The 25,020-nt window shown below is 38.3% G+C and overlaps 1 protein-coding gene across 3 annotated transcripts in view; it reads left to right on the top strand.

Moving 5' to 3' along the window:
- Positions 1–25,020, top strand: part of ARHGAP42 (Rho GTPase activating protein 42) — a 272,863-nt gene that overhangs the window by 188,842 nt on the left and 59,001 nt on the right. For all 3 annotated transcript variants that reach the window (XM_067567915.1, XM_067567908.1, XM_067567923.1), the window contains exons 5-7: positions 3,612–3,713; positions 9,687–9,797; positions 21,683–21,787. In XM_067567915.1, coding sequence (XP_067424016.1) covers positions 3,612–3,713; positions 9,687–9,797; positions 21,683–21,787 — 318 coding nt within the window. The remainder of the gene's footprint in view (positions 1–3,611; positions 3,714–9,686; positions 9,798–21,682; positions 21,788–25,020) is intronic.

The raw sequence follows: 25,020 nt of genomic DNA, 5'->3' as shown, positions 1-25,020 counted from the left end.
AGTCAGACCAGAAGTTACCCTGGTAACAAGGAGTTCCAGTTGTTAGTTTAAAAAAGAGCATTAACAGGTGTTTAAACAATCAATTTTAAGGTAGGGTGAATCATTACAATATACCTGACGGGTTAATTTCATGCGTTCTCTATAGGAGCTAGGAATATTGGCAACAGAACAGAAAAGTCTGCAAATTCTGCATATCCTCACGGACAGAATGCCAGCAAGATTTACACAAAATTTCATCATGGGAACAAGAAGTTTAATCTAATATACCACAATCACAATTAATTAACTTTTGGGATTTCTTCTTTTGGGGAGAGGGGAAAGGGGTACAGTATTTACATTTGTTTATACAAAAGGTTTTTCTGTCTTCATTACATGACCTATTACAGGTGTTTCCTATATATAAAGTTTGAAGTGTATAAAGTAAATAATATTTCCCTCATGACTTACAGCACAAAATGTAAGTGGTGGTTTGATCTAGTGGGTGGGAATGAGACTAGGAGTTGGAAGGCCTGGATTCTGTTCCCAGTCACTGATCTTGCTTTGTGGGGTTCGGGAAGTCTGTGCCTGTTTCCGCTGACCAGACTTTGTGTCACTCTTATCTGTTCATTTAAAAAAACCCAAACCAAACCTTAATTTACTCCCATGTAATGCAGCTTCAGCCCTAGGCAACTCCTGGCCCTTGATACATAACCTCTTAGTCATTAAATTTGCATTAGTCACAAACAAGTCACTAATAAAAATGCCCACCTGACTAGTGAAACATATTTCCACAAGCCAGAAGACAAGGTTCATGCTTCCTAGGTATAAAACATCACAGCATCTGGGCATGCTAGCATTACATAGGATCCTAGCTGACGGGAAGATATCCATGGTAAGTATCAGTATTCCAGTTCACATTGGTAATCTTGTTGCATAAACGAACACACCAGTTTACAACAAAAGAAGATTTCTCCTTATGTATAACTTGTACATATTTCAACTGTCTCTGGGTTACAAATATAATGACTATTTTAACTCTTAAGCATTTAAAAATGTAGTTGCTGTGTAGGACCTTGGGAGTGCAGTTGATGGTTTACCCAGTGTTTTGCTGGGATTGGAACTTGGTTTGAGGGCAAATTGCTTCTGATTTAATCCAGATAAATTAATGCTAGTTGGTAGGGGGAAGTAACTGGAAGCACTGGTTGAAATGATATTGACTCTCTTCTTTTGAATACCTTCTGTGTGTTTTGGAGCCTGGAGTTCTTGATGGATTTACACCTGCTTCTAGATATCCCATCTAACAGCAGGAGTCAAGATATCTTGGAGATATCTACAACTGGCCAGAAAGATGTCCTCATTTCAAAGACAACTTGGTCATCTTGTGTGATACAAATGAAAATTATTTGACATACACAAGCTAATAGTGTCTTGGTCTAATCTCGAGGACATTGGAGGCTGAGTATTCTCAATGAGGAATCCATGACTATGGAATTGATTTCTCATATTGATTCTCCAGAGACTGATATTTTGTGGCTAATTTTGTCATGCATCAAGGCCCATGTTTTCTCTCAGGAGTCTTCTGGGAGGTAGGGTAGACTAGATGGAAGAGTGATTGAAAGGGGTTTTTTGGCAGGATGTTTACTTTTGGGTGGAGTGGAGAATTGTTGAAATACAAGAGTGGACATTGATCTTTCTCTTTTTTGTAAATGTTTAAGTTTGTTAACATATGACTGCATGTATTAAGCTGTAAAAATGTGTATAGGTTTTTGATCTGTACTATATAATTCACTTGTTGAGATTTTGTTGGATCAGGTGCTTTTATATCATTTCCTGTAAGGATATTTTATATACTTTTCTTCAGGTGGTGCTGCCTAGATTCTATAGCGATGAGCACCGTAGGTCTTAAGAATGTAAATTCTAGTACATATTAGCGGGTTGCTCATTAACGTGGACCCTGCTAGCATGCACTAAAAGTCCCGTAATTCCTATTAACACAATACTGTTTGAAACTGGACTACATTAATGAGCACTAGACAACTTTTAGTGTGCAGCATGCTAGTGCGCACTAGAATTTACACCCTTCTGGTGTGGACTATCGCACAGTGTAGACAAGCCATTAGAAATGTTCTTATAATGATAATAGATATACTATATGAATCTTCCACACAGTTGAGAGTTTGATTTCTTTTTCCAGTTTGGTATAATTGTCATTGTGAACTTATATATGTTGCGGTGTTGCTGAAGCTAATTAGCTGTTGCTTTACTGTTGTAGCTCACCATGTGTAGTATTAAGATCCCCCTGCTATTTCTTATTTCTTTGACTGCTGATATGACTTTTTCATAGCGTGATGACAAAAAAATAAATTGGGGAGAATTTTCAAATCCTTTTATTAAAATGTATTACAGTAACTTGTTTAATATAAAACAGTAATATAGAGAGAGAGGGAGTGCAGAAGGAAAGGATCATTGAGCCCTGCTCATGACCTGATGCTATTGCATTACATCTAGTGATTGGTTTCCCACCATGAATAGCTTTTGCATATATGCTAGCCTTTCTTTGTTTTCTCAAAATACTCAGATTGTTAGTAATTACAGGGAATCATGCAGGATAAGTTTTAGGCCTAAAAACATATTGTTAAAAAATCGCAGGCAACCACAGGATAGACACATTATTACGGAAATATAATGTAGTAACATGATAATTTTTTTAAACCTTAAAATGCTGTGGATATTTACTGATTTCCCCTTTACTTCTTCCTTCCCAGTGCTGTCATTTCTAGAATGATGGGAGAGATCCCAACAGAGAGGGAGAGAGGTCTTTTTCTTTAAAGCCCATAAGCATCAGATTTGATTTTTTTTTTTCAAAGTAGAAGCGTGTAGTTCAGTCTTCCTTGTTTATCATCATTAATTTCCATTCTGAATTATTTATCATGTATCAAAGTACTCAGCTGATGGGATTGTGGGATACCTAACTCCACATGAGGAAAGCTTTCAGAAGAGGAAACATGGGAGAGTGCAGAAATTCCCTAAAAAGGACAAGTTTAAAAATTCAAAACTATCCAAAGCATTTGTTGAAAAAAATGAGTTGCCTTCATTAGCTCCCCTTGCAGCTATATTAGAGTTGTACATGCTTTTTCCTTCCTCCTCCCCCTCATGTTCTAAAAGTATGACTAGAAAACACATACAACACTCTGAACACAAAGATCAGGCAAACCTCAACTCAAATTAAAAGATAAGAGGGGAGCTCCACAAATGGACTGTTGCAAAGATTTTCTTCCAGTCAGAACCTACTCCTGTAGGTTTTTCTGCAAGTTGGAATGATCTGAGACATATACGTTTATGGAGTCGGTAGAAAGAGTAAGTTACACCCTTTTAGGTCCCAGTTCAGCAAGATACTAAGCATATGATTAGTCCCATTGAAGATAAGCATATACTTAATGTGTCACTGAATAATTTGGAATAGCTTTTAGACTCTTAAGCACCAGTTCAAATATGAGTCTATTGCCCTAAAACTAATGGAACCAGCAAAAATAACTTCACAACTAGTCTATTTAGCAAATGTGCTAGGTTTTCTTTTTTGTTGACTTTGGAGTTATATCAAATTCTTTATTTTGCAATGTTTTGTTTTTCAGGATGGGAAGAAGAAGTTTGACAAGGAAAGCGAGAAATATTATTCCATTCTAGAGAAGCATTTAAATTTATCAGCAAAGAAAAAAGAATCTCAGTTGCAAGATGTAAGCTCTTACTATTTTATCAGACCATAAGTTTAACTTTATACTAAAAAGAAAAGAAAAGACAGTTGTCTCTAGGACATGCTGTCTTTTTATTTACATAAAATGGATGATGATTTCTGCCAGTCCCTATTGCTGTGACACATAAATTCTGTATATGAAATTAATACTATTTTGATGTGAAATAAACCTTTTAACAGGGTTTCCCTGTTTAACAGGTTTCTCACGTGCTCTGCCATATTTTAAGTTGCAAACCTAATTTTTACTATTTATGATATTTGTAATGCTCTAATAAAAATGTATGACCTTTATTTTCAAGGTGTATGTGGAATATTTAGAATTAATATAATTAGGCCATGCTGACTTTTTTTTGTTATTGAATTTACTCCATTTTACATACATTTTCAACAAAATAACTAAGCCTGAAGCATTTTAATCATATTTTTATGTATTTCAGTATGTCATGTTTCCCCCTTTCCATTCTGAAAATATATGGTTGTATTTTATTAAATTAAAAAGAGTGGCCATATTGCAAATAAATAATAGATTACCAAAAGTGGTTGACAGATTTTATGCATGTAATCTTCAGCTAAATTTTTACTTGCCATAACAAAATGTAGTTTAATATGACCTCATAAGCTTCCTGGTTTGAGCAAAGAATGATTGGTCCTTACTCTTGTGAATAGTACTTCTTTGCCCCAGCAATTGCACAGAAGTCAATGGGGCTGATTTTGCCCTGCCTTGTACCTTATGTAGCTATTAATGCCTGTACAAAGTGCTGTTTTTATCTGGGAGCTTTAACATCTGGTTACATTTTTCAGTAGTGTAAATGGCTACACAGGTACAAGGCAATGAATATTGAGTCTCATTGGGACTATTTGCATGAGTAGAGGCTTGCCTTATTGGACCTAGAGTTACATATTTTTTCATGCATTTGTTTTGCTTCCTAGGAGGTAGCCATACTTCCAAATAGAGTCCATGGAGTTTAATTGCCATATTGTGTACAGATTAAGTGAGCAAAAACTATTCAGAGAGGATCGTTCTATTATGAGCACAAAGCCCTAATTATACAGGGAAGAGGTATCTCCTGTATTTAGGCCTGAGCATGGAATCTGATTTAGTACCATATAACCATACACCTGTGCGGAGCTCATTTGATTTCAGTAGGACTTCCACAAGAGTCCTCAGGGTCATAGCCTTAAATGTAGCCACATCTTCCATTTTAAAGAGTACATACTGATAACTGTTACTTACTTTTAAAAGGCATGCGTAATTATAACTTAGTAGAAGGATCCCCATGTTTAGCTATATTGTTAGATTAAATTATTTTCCTTTGAGGCAAATTATAAATTAGTTTTTTTTCAATATTATTGACACTGTATTAAACTTTCCAAAAAAAAGATGAGCACTATTTTAATATCACTGTCAACGATAAACTCTGAAATCTTGGAAACTATTTTGCTGACAAAATTCTACACAAAAGACCTAGTCATCTCTCAGAAAGTCACAAAGTGTAGTTTTATATTTACCGGATATAACACTGCAGTTTCATAACATTTATTTTTTTCTGTTTTACTCACTAAACAGATGTTAGTGTGATGAATCAACTCTAGACAAAATAACATTAATTTTACAGGGTTTTTTTGCCCCATTCACAGGCCAGATTTACATATCCATAACTCCAACAAGTCCATAAATTCCCCTTGCATTAATGGAAAAATAGTTCCAGTAGAGGTTAAGCAGCAAGTCGGAAAAAAATTCTCAATGAATGTACCTATAAATCAAGATTTGGCTAACTCAAGTTAAATGCTCATTTACTTTTGGGTTTAAGTAAAACACATTTTGCTGGGATGGTTATGAAGATTATTTATTAAATTGCGGTTTAAAAACTAATTGAAATTAAATAAAATGTATGAACTCTGAATATAATTAATAAACTGTCTTAGACTCACAAAGGCTTTGACTTGAGCATACAAAGTAATGGAAAATCACACTCTGTTTTCCACTCTGTCCTTAAATGACCACTTCAAGCCGAGATACTGAATTTCATAATGAATGCTTGTTAGTTCTACTTTTCTGAAGGCCTTGATTACAGAATATTTAGGGCTATATTCACCATTACATTGGTTCAGTTTTATGTTGATATAACTGCACTGAAAAAAGTGGAGTTAACACCAGCATAAAACTGGAATAAGCACAGTGGTATATTAGGCCCTTAAATTATAAAAACTGGTTTTGGTGGAGTTAGATAAGGAATGGGGCAGCTTCTCCTTTTTTGAGTTTGATTCAGACTCTTAATGTGCAATTTTAATATTGGGCATATGTTTTGATGATAGTACAATCACTTCAGGTCATGTTTGTCCATATTTGGCCAAATTGAAGTCGGCACTAGCAATGAGCCAGAATGCCACGTATAATTTCCATAAAATGGAGTAGGTTGCAAAGTTTTTATTTATTTGTAAAGCAGAGATGCAGCCAGCAAAGACTTCAGATCCTTGCATTTGAAGTTCTATCTTGATCCAAGTGGAGGCCTGTGTTTTCCATACATCTATAGTTACGGGTCTATATTCACATAGTAAAGATCATTCTTTGTGCCAGACCTTGGGCTACACTATCAAATAGCATGGAAGACCAAGATCATTTGGGTATATACGTTTTGTCTTACTATGCAGCACATTCCATAATAGCACACAGATTATTGTCATACTTTTTATAAACTGCAGACAGTACGTGATGTAAAAAAAAACAAAAAGCCACTGTGGCTAACTTTTTTACAATCCCTATGAGGAAACCTATGGAAATAAATGAGAGTTAGAGAATCAAAAAGGAATAGATCTGAATCAATGCTACAAGGATCAATTTTGGTAGGCCCCTATTGATCACTAAATGCACATCCATGAAACTGAGCTTCCAAAATCGTGCTCGTGTATAGAGGCATTGTCTCCATTTTGCAAGAACAGATTGAGTTCTGTTACACATTTTAGTGCTATTGCAGCTCAGTCAAAATAATACTGACTCTGTCTATTGTACAAGCTGATGCTGTAATTAACTAATCATAAAGCAAGCCATTCTTTGCCAGCAGCTGAGTGGCACACCAAAAGGGGTGCAAATATTTCCTGCCTTTTGAAAAGTTCAAATAAACCACTTCCAAATTGATTCCTACAACTGTGAATGTTCATTGATCAAGTAAACACATCACCCTTCCATACCCAAATGATCATTGTGGCCCCAGGGCTGGACAGTGTTTCAAAATGTGCTTAAATCCCATTAAAGTTAAATATGTGCTTAAGTGCTGTTCTGTTTAGGGCTGGATTAAAGCATGTGCTTAAGTGCTTTCCTGAACCTGGGCCCTGAAAGATCTCATTGCTAAAACCCAATTAAACTATATTTTATATACAATCAAAAGTAAAAACTCAGGTTCATGTTATGCAAACTCTCATTTCCTGCAACCCCATGAGTTAATGTTTGCAGGATCACACATTAAAGTTGTAACACATTGTTATATTTTGCCAAATTGCATACCTATATACCCTATTATATATACTTTTTATAACATAGCTATTAATTCATTAAGTTTCAGATTTACTATGGAAACCAGTAATAGAAAATACAACAAAAATGTCACATGGCTGAGTTAACTTAATGGTAGAAGCCTTAATTTTTGGAATTTGTGGCTTCTGAGTGCTGGATTTCTTATCTTTAACATTAGCTTTTGCATTTAATTTCCTGCTTTGATTTTTATAGGCATAAAAGAGAACAAGTGCTACTGATTCACTTTAAAGACACTGTTAAAGCTAATATTTTTGCTTTAAGGTGCTACTGGAGTACTGTAGAAGTGGTTCAGTGTTAAATGTCTCCAGGCTGCTAAATCATGATAGTCACACTCTTAGCTGAAGCAGTATTAATTAGAGGTGCCATTGACAGATGGAATTTTTAACTGAAGGAAAATACTGATTATACAAATACATGGTTTTAAAAAATACTAATCCTGTTTTCTTTAAAAATGAATATTCTTTCCATTCCTTGATGGAGACTATAAAACAAGCCATCTTAAATTTTCTAGCTTCACATATGTTTGTTGTTTGAGTTCCAAAATTCAATCAGAACATAAGAGAAAAGTGTATTATTTTTATACTCCCATAAATCAGAAACGACTGAACTGATTTTACTGAAAGTTTCCACAATTAAAAAAAGCAATTGCCTTAGAACTTGGACCAGACATGGTCAATCTCAGCCCAAAGGGAACTTCCTTGAGGAAAGTTATGAATAACTGAAAAAATGGAGTTAAAATGGGAACTGCATCTCTTTTCTAACTATGGCATATATACTACACTGACCATGAGTTATGTCTCCCCACAATGATTTGTTTACAGAGAGGATAAGCGCCTACTACTCTTATCAGCTGGTGGAGTTAATTCTTTTTCTCCAATGACAGAAGCCTTTGCTTTGGTCCTGGAGTTTCCAGGTTCTATCCCTGTTGGTAACCCATGGTAGCAGTCATTTATTCAGAAATTTCCAGCAAATACTGCACACTATACTTTCTGTAAAACATTGGGAAAACTAAAACATGAAAATTAGTTATTGTGCAAGTGTAAAGACTAAAATATTTTCATATTCTCACACAGCTTGATCCATGTTATAAAACGATGACAGGCTGCAAGATTTCTTGGTTTAAAAACATATCTCTCTCTCTCTCTCTCTCTGAGATATATATATATATAAGCTGTGGCAAAGGCATTTGAAATTACTCATGCTGGGAAATGTGCAAGGATCAGTCACGCATGATATCCAAAAGAATCCTTAACAAAGCACACCGGCTTTGATGACCCAGTTAGTTCTTTAGTCCCACTCCCTCCATTGTACTTTTTCCCATGTTGCTCCATATGTATGGAGCATGTTCCCCAAAGCCGCCTTTCCCTGCTTCATTCCAGGCTCTCTCAAAACTCACATAGAATAAACCCAGGGGAGGAGAAAAAAAGAAAAAGGAGCACAGTTGGGGAGCCCAAATTTTAAACGAGTGTCTCAGTGGCCCTACATCTGTATTTAGTAACCTGAATAAGTGCCCTAATTGTCAGAAGTGCTGAGTGCACACAACTTCAACTGACCTTAATGGAAGCTTAGCAGCTCTGGGTGGGGAGCCACTTCCACAGGTGCCTTACTTTAGGCACTCAGCTTTGAAGATTTTATCCCAAATTAATGCAGCCCTCATGATCTGTACTGTCTTACTCAGGAACTGTCTGATCTTATTGTTATTCTGTCTTCTTTTTCCCTGTTCCCTTTCTGTTTTGTTTGCTTATGACCCTGACCTGTGGTGTCCTGTTACATTTGGACTGCAAAACAATAAAGGGAACTGTCTCTACTTGTGTTTCTGTGGCAGCTAGCACACTTTACATGTCCAAAATAATAATGTTCCTTGCTTTAAATCTTGCAACGTTGGCCCTTGACTGCTTTTCATCATCCTTTTCTGTTCCTTGCATTTTTCCCAGGATAGGTGGTATTTGGTGAAGGACTAACGTCTGGACTGGTGACAAGTACTGTGTACCACATTTCTTCCTAGTTCACTTTGAGCTCACTAGTTAAACCACTGAAAAATGAAGTGTCTCTGAATACATTTCAAGCAGCCCTTATGGAAAAGTTGGTTGTACCAGGAAGAGAAACATTTACTTGTCTAGAGGTCTCATGGGGCACAGGTTCCTGGTCTAAGAGCATTGTGGAGACTTTTTACTTAGCCCCTGATGGAGGGTATCTTATCATTTTTTATTTTTTTTTAGCATCTTCCTCTAGCGGCTGTTAACATCCCTGCCCTTTTCTGTCAAAAGGAGGGTGTGTTATTATCAAGAGAGTAGTGCTGGGAAATAAAATGGAAAACTGGATCTTAGGGGACTCTTAAATAAATAGTTAATGATGGAAATCCTAACCAAGCCAGTCATAAGAGTAAATTAATATTAATTGTATGTACTTCATTTTAATTTTTAGGCAGATACGCAGATTGACAGAGAACATCAAAACTTTTATGAAGCATCATTAGAATATGTGTTTAAAATTCAAGAAGTACAGGAGAAAAAGAAGTTTGAATTTGTTGAACCCGTAAGTTTTGTATTTATTTTTCACTTCCTTTACCTACATTTACAGTGAATATATTCAAAGATGAAAATTTTGATTTAAGTTCTTATTTTTTGGTCTCTTTTTAATTAAAGGAGTTCTTGAAAGTGACTTGTAACAAACAAGCATAAAGTTTTTTCCTTGGGAATTATGCCCATTTCTTAAATACTTGCACAAAAGTTTTCACATCTGCTGTGAAGTAAAATAACAGTTTAAAATCTGCATGACATTTTAATGATTGAACTTAAAAAGTTGTCTGTGCAACATGTGACAGAGATTTCCTGATATAAAAATTGGCTCAAAATTCCAAACATACTAGTCTTTAAGTGCTCAGTGTGTGCAGTTTAGCTCATATTTAATTTTGCTAAGTTACAAGTGAAATAACGTGAATATAACGTTAAGAATTCATTTGTATAATTATTAAGGTATTTTTGTAAAGTTATCTAATGTTTGTAGCAGACCATGTGATTGACAGAAGTTTTGCGAAGACTTTAAAAGTGAGGAATCTGCAGTTAAGTTTATAAATCCATATTTAGAGTATGTCTATACTGCAGTTAGACAGCTGCAGCTGGCCCCTGTCTGCTGACTTGGTTAAGAAGCTTGGGATTAGGGGCTGTTTAATTGCCATGTAGATGTTCAGGCTCAGGCTCCAGCCCTGACACCTCACAGGGTCCTAGAGTCTGGGCTCTAGCCCAAGCCCAAATGTCGGCACCACAATTAAGCAATCCCTTAGCCTGAACCTGAGTCAGCTGTCACAGGCCAGCCACAGGTTTTTAATTGCAGTGTAGACATACCCTTAGACACCTAAATTCTACCCTAGTCCTGCAAAGATTTGTGTTTGTGCTTAACTTTAAGCATATGAGGGTTCCTACTGAACTCAGTGGAGTTACTCTCATGCTTGAAGTATGTGCATAAGCTTTTAAATATCAGGACTTACGTGGCCTGATATTCTGGAATGTTGGACACCACACAGTTCCCATGGAGTCATTAGGGTACCAGTTCTGAAAATATTGGCCCACATTATTTGGATGAGCACTAGAAGTGTTCTGTTCTATTTCCCGCGCGCGCGCACACGCACACACACACACACACACACCCTCCACATCTAATACAGATAAAAGATTTGTTCACTATGTGATTGTCTTGCTATACAACAGAATCCTGATACCTCACAGATTTAATGAAACATTTCACCTGAACAGTGCATTTTTCTTTTTTTTCTTACCTATTGGCAGATAATCAAGCAATATTAGCATTGTGCTTTTGAGGCAGGAGTAGCAGTCACTGGTCCCTGCCACTATACTGCTCTGTGTATCTGTGGTTTCCTTGATAAAATGCCTTTCAGGTAAATGTTTCAAAGTCAGAAGTGCATCTCTTATGCAAAAGGAGCATTCTCTCATTTCTCTCTCTCTCAAACCATCCACTATCTTCCAATGTATCTAACCGTGGCAGCATCCTGGATCATGAACAAGAATGAAATTCATCTGTAACTCCTAATGTCACCAAGAAGAGCTACCCTAAGTGCCTACATTCCTGTATTTTGAGATGAGGATATATTTCAAAGTGAAGATTTTCATGCTGGTGGCAATCTCATGAATCTCGATCCAGCAAGGAGTCCTTAGAGAAATCCTGTCTTTATGGCATCCAACTGCCAAATCTTGGAGACTAAAATTTTCCTTGGATTTCTAAATAAGATCATTTTTCTGACTGTCACAAAATAATCCAACACCTGTCTCCCTGTCTACTGCTGCAAAACTAGTGCATCCTGGAAAAGTCTAGCAACCTGACCTACCTCTCTCTGACCTTGGTATGAGAAATGTCATGCTCTTTTAAAGTAATAGTGACCTGCTGCACTTAGAAACTACTATGAACTAGAAAATATTATTTTACAATGGCATGTGCTTAATACCGGATAAATTTCTTTACGTGTCTCAAATGAAAGAGATGACAAGTACAATACATTTCATTATATGTACCCTGTCTGAAGGTATCAAGCCGGATTCTTTGGTGCAGCCTAACTATACTTGACAGAGAAGCAGAGGGGAAGTACAAAGCTGGCATAAAGACATCTTTGCAAGTGTCTTCTGTTCCTGGAGCCAGCGGGGATTCAGGACAGCACCTTTATTAACTTAGAGGCTCCTCTAGGTTTCACTCAGCCTCCATGGCCTCAACCAGCCACTGCAGCAGTTAGTGATTGCCCGAGTGCAGGGGCTCTCTGATCCTGGCCCCTGTGCCAGGGCCAAGACGGGGTTGGTGCATAGTAACAGAGGTAGTCAGTCAAGCTGCTTTTAAGGCCCTTTACACTGCTTTGCTATGCCAGGATTAAGAATCTGGTACATTTAGTTCAACTGTAATATAGCATTTTCCATACTAGATGAGACCAGTCGTCCGTCTATCCAGTATCCCGTCTCTGACAGTGGCCAGTACTAGAAGCTTTTAAAGGAAGGTCCAAGAAACTCTTTAGTGGATAACTGTTGAAGAACATCCCCAGATAGTTATTTTTGTATAAATCTGTATAAATGAATGAATAAGATAATAAATAGAGGTTGGCTTCTGAAATGATTTGAGAGGTTTATAATCCTCTGACTTTGAATATTATTTTTATTGTCAGTTGTATATTTTATAGTCCTCGTGCTAGGTACTTCAGAGAAGACATTTGAGAGACACATCTCTGAATCAAAGGGCTTATAATTTTTCTTATGGACTTGCTATCAGTGAGGATATAATGTACACCAAAATAGGGAGGAGTTAGGAAAGATGCAAACCAGGACCAGGATTCCACCCTCATTTCATATTGGGGCTATAGAAATGGGATTTTAGGAAAGATTTGAAAAGCACAAGGAAAGAGTCTTGCTGAGTAGATTTTGAAAGAGACAAAGTAGGTGAGGTAATATCTTTTATTGGGCCAACTTCTGCTGAAAGAGACAGGCTTTTGAGCTTACACAGAGCTCTTCTTCAGGTTGGGAAATTTAGGACAAGTCTACAGTTAAAATAGTGCATCTGCACAGCTGTAGCACTTTAATGAAGATGCTTTAAGCTGATGGGAGAGCTCTCTTAGCGTAGTTAATCCCGGAGAGACAGTAGCTATGCTGACATAGTGCTGTTAGGTCGGCGGGGTTAGATCGGTATAACTACGTCACTCGGGTGTGGATTTTTCCATTGTCCATAAATTCATAACTTTGCTAGACACTAAAAATCGTGGACTTTAGAGAGACACCTTGAGGTAAGTTTCCCAGATCTGAAGAAGTGGGATCCTGGGAGTGACACATCTACAACAACACTACATACCTAGATTTTGGAATGATATTTCAAGCTAAAAGGGAAGTTTGAGTAAATAAGGCATAGAGATATTTGTGGGTGAAGATTTTTACTATTCCTCTGTAAAATGTTATTTTTAGTATCAAAGGCATTCAGATAGATTAAAAAAAAACAACTTTGGACTTCCTAAAATCTTCAGGTTAAAACGTGCCAACTTTCTCTTCTATAAGACTGTCCATATAACTGTACACAATCAGCAGGGAAAATTATTCACAGGTTGCAGCTGCATTTTAGGAAGGATTTAGGTGGGACGTTAACATTTACATGTTAAAGGATAGTCTTACATTTTCTTATTTGAAATCAGTGGAATGAACAATAGAGACTGAATTTCTATTTTTTTCTCCCCACTGAACTCCTGGAAAGCAGCAAACTAGTGGGAAATGGTTGTGGCCTGTTGAGGTTTAAAGTGATTTATATAAAAACATCATACTGTAATTGACAAATAAAGTCACTCGTTTCATGTATTTCAGTAGGGATTCTGGAGGGTATTAGACCTTGCAGAGTTATTTTTGTTTTTTATTTCTTTTTTTGCTGTGGAAAGTGTAGTGCAAATTACTTTCAGATTACTGACAAATGTCATCTTAAATAGCGACTTTGATATTTATCTTATTTCAGTATATGATGGAATTGATGGCTCAATGCAGTTTACAATACGTGCTCTACATGTACGCAGATACTACCAAGATGAAGGCCACATAATAAGTAGACATTTAATTGCTCTTCATTAGCTGTGCTAATTATAAGGTATTTTCCTGGAATCGTGCCTCTGATATTCCAGCCCAGTATCTCATTCCTTTATACAGTTTGAGTGTGCGAAGTATAACTAACGAATACAGGGAGTTGTATTTTTATTTTATTAAACTTTCCCGTCAGAGAGATCTGTTAATGGGGAAAGGAGAGATTCTGCTGTGGAGGTGAAAGGAAGGGAAATTGTTGTGTCAATGAGGACTCATAGATTTTAAGGCCAGAAGGGACCATCATGATCATCTAGTCTGACCTCCTGCACATTGCAGGCCACAGAACCTCCCCCACCCACTCCTATAATAGACCCCTAACCTCTGACTGAGTTACTGAAGTCCTCAAATCACAATTTAAAGACTTCAAGTTACAAAGAGTCCATCATTTACACTAGTTTAAAGTTGTAAGTGACCTGTGCCCCATGCTGGAGAGAAAGGAGAAAAACCCTCAGGGTCTCTGCCAATCAGGGGAAAATTCTTTCCCAATCCCAAATATGATGATCAGTTAGACCCTGAGCATGTGGGCAAGACTCACCAGCCAGACACCAGGGAAAGAATTTTCTGTACTAACTCACAAACCTCCCCATCTAGTGTTCCATCACCAGCCGTTGGAGATATTTGCTACTAGCAGTTCCAGATGGGCCACATGCCATTGTAGGCAGTCTCATCATACCATCCCCTCCATACATTTATGAAGCTCATTCGCAGCCAGTTAGGTGTTTTGCTCCCACTGCTCTTCTTGGAAGGCTTTTCCAGAACTTTACTTCTCTGTTAGTTAGAAACCTTCACCTAATTTCAAGTCTAAACGTATTGATGTTCAGTGTATATCTATTTGTTCTTGTGTCCACATTGGCATTGAACTTAGAATCATAGAATATTAGAGTTGGAAGGGACCTCAGAGGCCATCTAGTCCAACCCCCTGCTCAAAGCAGGACTAACCTCAGCTATATCATCCCAGCCAGGGCTTTGTCAAGCCTCAGCTTAAAAACCTCTAAAGATGGAGATTCCACCACCTCCCTAGGTAACCCATTCCAGTGCTTCACTACCCTCCTACTGAAAAACTTTTTCCTAATGTCCAACCTAGACCTCCCCAACTGCAACTTGAGACCGTTGCTCCTTGTTCTGTCATCTGCCACTACCGAGAACAGCCTAGCCCCATCCTCCCTGGAATCCCCTTTCAGGTAGTTAAAGGCTGCTATCAAATCCCCCCTCATTCTTCTCTTTTGCAAACTAAACAAGCCCAGTTTCCTTAGCCTCTCCTCATAAGTCCTTCACTTAAATAACTTCACACCGTCTCTGGTATTTATCCCTCTGATTGATTTATAAAGGGCAATCATATTTCCCCTCAGCCTTCTTTTGGTTAGGCTAAAACAAGCCAGGCTTTTTGAGTCTCCTCTCATAAGGTAGATTTTCCATTCCTCTGATCATCATAATAGCTATTCTTTGCACCTGTTCCAGTTTGATTTTTTCTTTTTTAAACATAGGAGACCAGAATTGCGCACAGTATTCTAGATTAGGTCTCACCAGCGATTTGTATAATGATACTAACACTTCCCTATCTCTACTGAAAATACCTCGCCTGATGCATCCTATGATTGCATTAGCCTTTTTCACGACCGCATCACACTGATGGCTCATAGTAATCCTGTGATCAGCCAATACAGCCAGGTCTTTCTACTCCTCTGTCTCTTCCAACTCCCCATCTTACAGTAAAAATTCTTGTTGTTAGTCCCTAAATGCATGATCTTGCACTTTGCAGTATTAAATTTCAACACATTTCTATTACTTCAGTTTTCAAGGTCATCCAGATCTTCTTGTATGATAGTCCAGTCCTCCTCCATATTGGTAATACCTCCCAACTTGGTGTCATCCACAGATTTTATTAATAAACTCCAACTTTTTGTGCCAAGGTCATTAATAATAATGCTAAGTACGATAGGTCCCAAGACCGATCCCTGAGGATCTCCACTAGTAACCTCCCTCCAGCCTGACAGTTCACCTTCCAGCATGACCCATTGTAGTCTCTCCTTTAATCAGCTCCTTATCCCCATCTGCTCCAATTTAACTAATAATTTCTTATGTGGAAATGTATCAAACACCTTACTGCAATCCAGGTAGATTAGATCTACTGCATTTCCTTTCTCTAGAAAATCAGTTATTTTCTTAGAGAAGGAGATCGGGTTGATCAGGAAGAAGTAGAAGTTTATAGTGTGGGGATGGAGAATCCTGCTGCTCAGAAGAGCTTATTATTGGCGCATTTGATACACTGGATGAGGCACACCTCATGTTGTGATAGGTATGTGTAGAACCCATGAATCTTGAAAGGTGTGTTGTTGGGGTATTGATCATTGTGGTAGTGGAGATATGTCTACAGGTTTTGTATCTGTTGTTCTGGCAGGATCTGGTGCCGCTTTGAGTTGCTGTGTGCTGGTCTGTGGGAAGCTTGCTTCTGATGATGAGCTTGGTGAGGTTGTGGGATTGTTCAAAAACCAGAAGAGGGGCTTGGGGAGAAATGTATTTCAAGATGTGGTCCCCATCAAGTATGAGTTGTGTGATGATATGGGTTCTAGTGTGGGTAACAAGGAGTGTGCAGTTGGTGGTATTGAAGCAGGTTCTCCTGGGGTACTTGGGTGGACTGGCCCATTCCTTGATGCAATCTACTTCTCCGGTGGAGTGTCCTCCTTTAGTGAAGTCAGTTTTAAGTGCATTAAGGTGTGTGTCCCAGACTTTCTGTTCAGCGCATATATTGTAGCACACAGTTACAACAACCGTGCAGTCTGCTATATTACGTGACTTTTTTAAAACCAGTTCTTTCTTGAAAAACAACAATGAAGCTCTCCTTGGAAATGGATAAATAATGTTTTGCACTGAATTCTGAAGCACAATTTAAATTAATTCTACTATGTACCTTGCAACAAGTTTAGAGACAAAATCAAATAAATAAATGAAAACAACCTCTCAGACAACTTCTGCTATCAGCTATGCCAGTGTAAATCCAGAGTAAGCCCATGAAAACCAATGCCATTTTCTCAGGATTTACACTGTTGTGATGGAAAGCAGAATTTATACTTCTCTTAATGCTCAGAGCCAGACCCTGTTCCGATTGACTTGGATGGCAAAACTCCCACTGACTTTAATGGAGCAGGAGCAGGTCCTTAGAGATGATTAAAATCTGAACTATCTGAAGTGGGGGAATGGGATCATTAACTGCCATCAAAGGGTTTAAAAATAAATAAACAAATAAAACTAATTCTAATTGTATATATCTTAATGATGGTCTAGTATAAATTTGAAATATCTGACATACATACTATTTTTTTAATTAAAAAGAAATTTTGTCTAGATGATAAAACTCAGAAGCCAATTCCATCTTTCCCACAACATTATTAATCAAATTCATTTTAAACCGGAAAGCTAAGTACCTTCTGGTACTATACGCGTAAATAAACTGAAGTCAGAAGACAGTGACTTTTGGCTGATGCACTACAGGCCAAAGGTTAAATTCCTCTTCTATCCAAAACCTAAGTACAATCTTCTTCCTGTGAGAATGAAATGACCAAGCGATCTCAGGGTCACAAATTTTACATAAAAATAAATAATGTCCCAAGCTGTCTTTGGATTCTGTTTCAGGTTCTCTGTTGAAATCCCTGCAGCTCTCGCAGCATGCAGACAGGTTATTGTGTTAAATGAGTACAAGTCTGATTTCTTTATTGATCTGGCTGATTAGGTATTCGAGGGAGGTAGCTGCAAGGTGCTTGTTGCACTCGGAAAATTGATGATATAAACACTTCGGGGATTGTATGTAACATTTGGTGAAACTAATCACTTCTTAACACATTAAGATCACTTTGAAAAACACATGCTGAGAATCATCTTTTAAAAAAACCAAACACTCAAAGTGCTTTCTCTAAATTTCGTCGTAATGGGCCAGATTCTGACATGATGCTGCTTGTAAGTAGCCACCAAAAAAGCCACAAACATCGTGAGCAAGGGACAAAAGTTTTTCACCTCAATTTTGGCTCCCCAAACACAGTGTTTATTAGGCCTTGCCATGGTCTCTCCTGCAGGAGCTGTGGAATGGCATTATGGAACAGTCTCCTTCCACAGTCAGTGGCATTTGCATATATCACACTGGGACCTGCATGAGAGAGACACGTTAACATTTTTGGAGGTTGTTAGGTGAGTGGGGTGTTTCAGGAGCCCTTGGCCAAGAGATTCCCAAGGCCAGATCCTGTGTAATGCACAACTGCCACATTGCAAGAACAGTAACTTAAAAACATAAAGTAATGCACTGTAGCTAAACAATGATGCATTTTATCCTTATATTTATTCTTTCTTATACATTCAACTTTGCTGCCATCTAGTGCCAGTTATTTTTTCCTCATTTCACAGAATGCTGAGACCTTAACAAAAGCCATTTGTATTAGGGAAAATGCAGACCAAAAAAAATGTAAATAAGCTGTTGACGGGGATTACTGAATTATTTTTACTGCGTCTTTCCCAGAGCTATAGATTAAACAACCAAAAGTGAGTGTTCTTCACAAACAGGTCTTAAATTTATCTTTAAAAGATGTATAAATTGACAGAGAAAAAAGGGTTCAGTGCATTTTTTTATTGTTTAGTCATTTAAGAAAGCCCATTATAAACACAGAGTGCATTTTTCCAATTTTGATTTATCACATTAAAAAGCAATTTTAAAGAATACCTTTAAAAACATTTTCTAAAAATATTTTAGGCAATGAAAAACCCAAAATTAAAAATTCACAAGTTACCAAGCAGCAATGTAAATTCTCAGATATTGGATCTATCTCTTATTTTTTTTAGGCAATTGTCATATTTTAGTTGCAATACTTCCAATAAAGAGATAGATGCAAAGGACTGATCTTCAGGTGGTGTAACTTGCCACATGTTATGCTCAGGAAACCCAGAATTTTAAACCGTGTTACCCCTCGCCTCAGCAGATGAGAGCTTGGCTAGCGATTAGACAGTGTGTCAGCTCCCTGCCACCCCAGTCTACCTAACTCACCAGCAAACTCCTCAAGACTCTGCCTGTCTAAATCTTGTCTTGCAAGTAACAATCAGTGAACCCCAGATTCCAAATTTCCCAGAATGTCTCTCTGCAGTGTCCATCCCTTGAACTGTGATATACTCACAAGCTATTAAGTTTGCTGCCTCCAAGGAGACCATGTATACGCCAGCCTGTTAAGTTAACTGATGACTTGCACTCTAGTTTAATACACAGCACTGAGGTGGATTTGTAATAAAACAAAGATAAATTTATTAATAAAGAACAGAGATTTCAGTGATACTAAGAAAAAGAGACAGGTCTGGTTACAAAGAAAACAAAACACACTTTCTAGTGCAGCAGTTCCCAAACTGGGTCATGACCCCAAGTGGGGTCACTTCATCAGCAGATGGGGTCACAGCAATCCCAAGCATGCAGAGGACGCCATTTTACAAAATGGCCTCCCCTGCACAGCGTGACCTCACATGCACTGCATGCACAAGGTCACATTGCACGCAGGATGCTCTTTTGCTCCACAAAACGGTGCCCTCCATGCAGCACGACCTTGCATGCACTGTATATGTGTGAGGTCATGCAGTCCAGAGGATGCCATTTTGCTTTACAAATTTGTAATGCTTTACATTTTGTAAAGCAAAATGGCATCCTTCTTGCAGTGTGATATTGCATGTATAGTGCGTGTGAGGTCACACTGCATGGAGGACACTATTTTTAAATGGCAACTTCCATGCTGTCTGGGGTAGGGGGAAACAACACATCTGAAAATGTGGTCATGCAGGGAAGACATTTGGGAATCACTGTTCTAGTGACTCAAACTTAATTTTAGTCATTTACAGTCTTTATCTAAGCAGTTTTCTTTCTTACATCAAGTTACCAGCATCTCTAGCCGTCCAGAGCAGGGGATCCAATTTGCACAGGCTCAGAGGTTACACTCCGTCCCCTAAGTGATGGATAACTAACATGTCTTTTTGTTCCCTTTATATTACTCAAAGTCCTTTGTCTCTGCCTCAAAAATTAGGAAGGCTTCCTGGGGTGCAGACTCTGACCTCTGGTGAGCTCTCTAAGCTCCTTCCTCCATTATTTGTTAGTTTGATTGCTTTGTTTACCTTATATGCAAATATTCTTTCATTGTCCTCTGCCAGTATTCAAGCCAGTCAGAAAAGGCAATCCACATTCCTTGTCTAGGGCAGGCGGGATGTATGCACTGCCTCCCAAACACATTTTAAGAACCTGTTTCGGCACACACATAAAACTCTTTGTACCAAACCAGTATATACATCACAGTGATTTTTCAGGACCAATGCATCACCAGATTACATGTGACACATTACAAGATACCTTTTAGATACATATTATGACAACATGTGTTGAGGGTATTGAGTATGCCCGTCCTGATATGTCTTACAGTGGGCCCTCTATCAATGGGCATTGAGGGGTTTTTTGGGTCATAGGGTCTAGATGTGCAAAATATCATCTTCAGCAGCAGCTTTATTTCAAATATTCCCCTGCAATGTTCACCACCCTAGCATGCAGCACTATGTTGGCACATGATAACAAAAGAATGAGACAGAATAATCTAGTTTGTGTCCAAGGTGAGAGAGAAGTGCAAAAATTATCTGAACTGCACAAATGGTGAAATCAGTACTTCAAAAATGTTTCATTTTTCATAATCTGTGGTATTGGCAACATGAAGAAAGAAAGGAATACGTTAAGCATTTGATTTCCACCTTTTCAATTATGTATCCAAGGGGAAACATCCTTATTGCAGATTTGACTTGTATGTCAAATATAAAGTATTGTCATTATAATAATAGTACTACTAATAATACATTGTATCTATAGTGCTTTCATTTTCAAGCTGTTATGTTTAGATAATTACAGTGAACTAAATTATACCATATAATGAAACATTCCACAAGGAAAAATAGCTATAAATGGTTTAATAGTGATATCACTTGCTACAACATCAATAGTCATCCTCTTTTTATTATCATTTGACACACAATAAAAACATCAGCCTAAATACTAGGTTTTAAACACAAATAGATGGCAGGACAATATTCATTCAGGGACCAAAAGGAGCTTTTTCAAAAACTTTTGTAGCACTCATTCCTGTTTAAATGTTAATTAAAAAAAAAAAAAAAGGAAATGCCAAAAAAAATGTCCAGTCTTGGTACAGACTTAAATTTCTTCATTGGAAACTGTAAGAGACATACCAGCTAAAGTTCATTGGAGTTTATATTTTGTTCTTTAGAGCAGGAAGAAGTGGTCTGGAACTTTTTGTATTCATTTCAGTTGTGAAGCTGTCCAAAACTTATTTTCAAGAGTCTCATCTGTAGAAAATAGGTCATAGACAGAGCTTTTGGAAGGATGAAGGTGGAAAAATGTTCCGAATTGTTATAGATTCTAAAACAAAACAAAACAAAAATCTTTTGAACTTTGAAAGTTTGCATTCCTTGCTCATGCAAAGCTACCATTGAAAGAGATGCAGGAATGCAGGCATGGGCTCCAAAAGCATTAAGTTCATGGTTTTGCTGATTAGAGGGGATCAAAAAAATAAGGTGTTCTAGTTTATTGATTTTCCAGCATCTTAACATTTACCTGTATATAAGGACAATGGGTCAGTTGTGCTTTGAAATGACTTTTCCCTTTTGAAGTTAATAACTTTTTTGTCATCCCTAAATCAGTTTGTGCTCTGTTATATTTGTGATTATTAATATTTATAATGCATTTTTTTATATGTGTGGTTCTTAATATTTTTTACCTTTTTACCTTTTATTTTACCTTTCCAGCTTTTGGCATTTCTACAGGGATTATTTACATTTTACCATGAGGGATATGAGCTGGCTCAGGAGTTTACTCCATACAAGCAACAGTTGCAATTCAACTTACAGAATGTAAGACTCAGCTATATTTACTACAACTTCTTAGCTAATTGAATTTAAAAATAATGAGAGAAGAACTGCTTTACTGTAACTCTAAATCTTGAAATATTTTGAAACTTAAATAAATGAAAAATTGAATGGCATTTGCTGAATGAAAGGTTGGGCATGAAGCTTTTTTCCACCAGAAATCTTTGAAAATCAGCATTCAGATGTTTGATCCATGATCTCCTCGCTTGACTAATGCAACTTACTGTCTCCTCTATTCCACAAATGAAACCCTGTACAGGACATTACTTAAACTCACACTTTAAGTTCACGTTTAAGTTCTGCCCTGAATAGGGATGGACTTAAGCACATACTTCAGTGCTTTCCTGACTCAGGGCTTCTGTCCAGGAATGAGGGAATGCAGCCTGAAAATGCTTCATGTGGTCCGGCACGCAGCAGCCGCTCATCTGCTTAGCATCATCTGTGAACCCATAGCCTTGCTGGTCTGCTCTCTATACTGACTCCCCACTGAATGAAAAGCCTATGTCTACACTTGCCACCAAATTCGGCAGCAGTCGACGGGAGATACGAGTAGCTTGCGTATCTCCCATCAACTTCCTAACTCCTACTTACCGCGATGTCTTCAGTTTGCTGTGCCAACGGGAAATGCGTTCCCGTCAACGCAGTGTTACTCCACCTGGTGGAGGTGGATTAATAGTGTCAATTTCCAGGTTGATTGAGCAGGTCTCCACTTCCGCTCAATCGATCAGGATAAATCAATTTGATGGCAGTGAATTTGCCGCTGTCAGTCTAGACGTAGCCTGAGTGTGCTTCCAACTCTGTCCTGATACTGAAAGCCATCTAGGCGATTGACTCTAGTTGCCTGAGAGATCACCTCTCCCAAACCTGCAGATCTCCAGATACCTGCTGGAGGCCCAAGGCCGCAGTGCAACCTACAGGCCAGCTGCTGCCCCTGTAACCCTCCCCTTAAGGGGCAGAGTTGGATGTGGGGTTCCACAATAAGGAGATGGTTTTGCCCTGGACTGTATTAATGTATTCTTCTCAGGGCTGATGTGAGAGACAATGTGCATCTCACTTGGCCCCAACCCTATTACTCCCCTTTATGCCTGCTTCCAATAGGTGGTTCTGGGAGTCTCTGGAGAGCCCTGTCCAAGGACGTAGGAGTGGTGGTGGTGGCTAGCCCTGCCCTCATTTCGAAGACAGGTCTGCAAACAGAGGTCCCCCTTTGTCCACAGACTCTCACAGTCTTGTCTTCTTCCAAATTGTGTATTTGTCACTTTTGGTTATAAAGGATATTTTAATTAAAGGCACAAGGGGTCGCTGTTGCTTCACTGCAGGGATGAGAAAATACCCACATTCCAGTCCACTGATTTAAGTAGTTTAAGCTATGGGAGTTCTCCACCAATCTGGGTCTAGGAGAATGGACCAAAGACAGGAAATATAAGTGAGGCTGTGTTAACACCTTCTATGTAAATGTGCCATGAGAACCAGAATTACTAAGTTATTTCCCGTTTCTACATTAGGTAAAAACACATTCACCTCTTTCTCTTGGTTAAATAATTATTAATGCAGTTTTAAAATTGCTTCTGGGATGGTGTCCGCAGGGCCACAGAAGGGGTTCAGCTCTGAATCAGGCAGAGAGAAGAAGAAACCTTTTAGATTCCCCCCTCCCACGCCCCCAAACATGCAAAAGCTAGAAACTTAAAGTTATTGTGGCAACAGGGTGACAAGTAGAAAACGGAGATTTAACCTTCATGTGATTATACTGCTGCGTAAAGCCATGGATGCATGTGATTTAAGTTTTTGTTTGTTTGCTAATTACAATAGCATATATAGCCTGAGCTTCAATAAGTTTTTATAGTACTTTACATCTTCAAAGTGCTGTACAGACATTGGCTAAGTAAATTTTAGCTTTGGTATATATTTAGTTCAGTACATGCCATTGCTATGTCACAGGGACCCTATGACATTTAATTTGTTAACGTCTGTACATGAAAATATACAGCAGTATATAGTATATAGTTAAGTATTAAGATTAGGATTATTTTTACTGAATTTTTAAAATTTGCTGCAGGAAAAAAGTATAATTTTCACAAATATACAAATACCTGATTGTATCTTTTGACCAGATAGGCCTGGATCCTGCAAGATATTGAGTGTACTTTCAGTGAAGTCTAGCGGAATGGAGGACACGCAACACCTAGTAGGAGCAGGCCTATATAAGCAACAAGCTAGCATAATTTAGAATCGCTAAGTAATTCAAACTAGGTATGTGAGAGGCAAATCTTGGCCCCATCAAATTCAGTGTAAAAAATGTGTATTTGCATACAGAGAATGGCATTTCCCTATACATAGAATTACAGAATATTAGGGTTGGAAGGGACCTCAGGAGCTCATCTAATCCAGCCCCCTGCTCAAAGCAGGACCAACCCCAACTAAATCATCCCAGCCAAGGCTTTATCAGGCCTTAAAAACCTCTAAGGATGGAGATTCCACCACCTCCCTAGTAACCCATTCCAGTGCTTCACCACCCTCCTAGTGAAAAAGATTTTCCTAATATCCAACCTAGACCTCCCCCACTGCAACTTGAGACCATTGCTCCTAGTTCTGCCATCTACTACCATTGAGAACAGCGTAGCCCTATCCTCTCTGGAATCCCGCTTCAGGTAGTTAAAGGCTGCCTTCCAATCCCCCCCTCATTCTTTTCTTCTGCAAATTAAACAAGCCTAGTTCTTCCATCCAAAGTGCAGGACTCTGCCCTTGTCCTTGTTGAATCTCATCAGATTTCTTTTGGCCCAATCCTCCAATTTGTCTTGGTCACTCTGTGTCCTATCCCTACCCTCCAGGGTATCCACCACTCCCCCCAGCTTAGTGTCAGCTGCAAACTTGCTGAGGGTGCAATCCACCCCATCCTTCAGATCGTTAATGGAGATGTTGAACAAAACTGGCCCCAGGACTGACTCTTGGGGCACTCAGCTTGTTACCGGCTGCCAACTAAATATTGAGGCGTTGATCACTACCCGTAGAGCCCGATGATCTAGCCAGCTTTTTAGCCACCTTATAGTCCATTCATCCAACCCGTTCTTCTTTAACTTGCTGGCAAGAATATTGTGGGAGACCGTAACAAAAGCTTTGCTAAAGTCAAGATGTATCACGTCCATCACTTTCCCCACATCCACAGAGCCAGTCATTTCATCATAGAAGGCAATCAGGTTGGGCAGGCGTGACTTGCCCTTGGT

This window comes from Emydura macquarii, unplaced genomic scaffold (assembly GCF_026122565.2).
Source record: "Emydura macquarii macquarii isolate MOO-44397 ecotype Brisbane River unplaced genomic scaffold, CSIRO-AGI_Emac_v2 contig_318, whole genome shotgun sequence".
NCBI classification, from domain to species: domain Eukaryota; kingdom Metazoa; phylum Chordata; order Testudines; family Chelidae; genus Emydura; species Emydura macquarii.
This window is presented reverse-complemented; position numbering and strand designations above follow the sequence as displayed.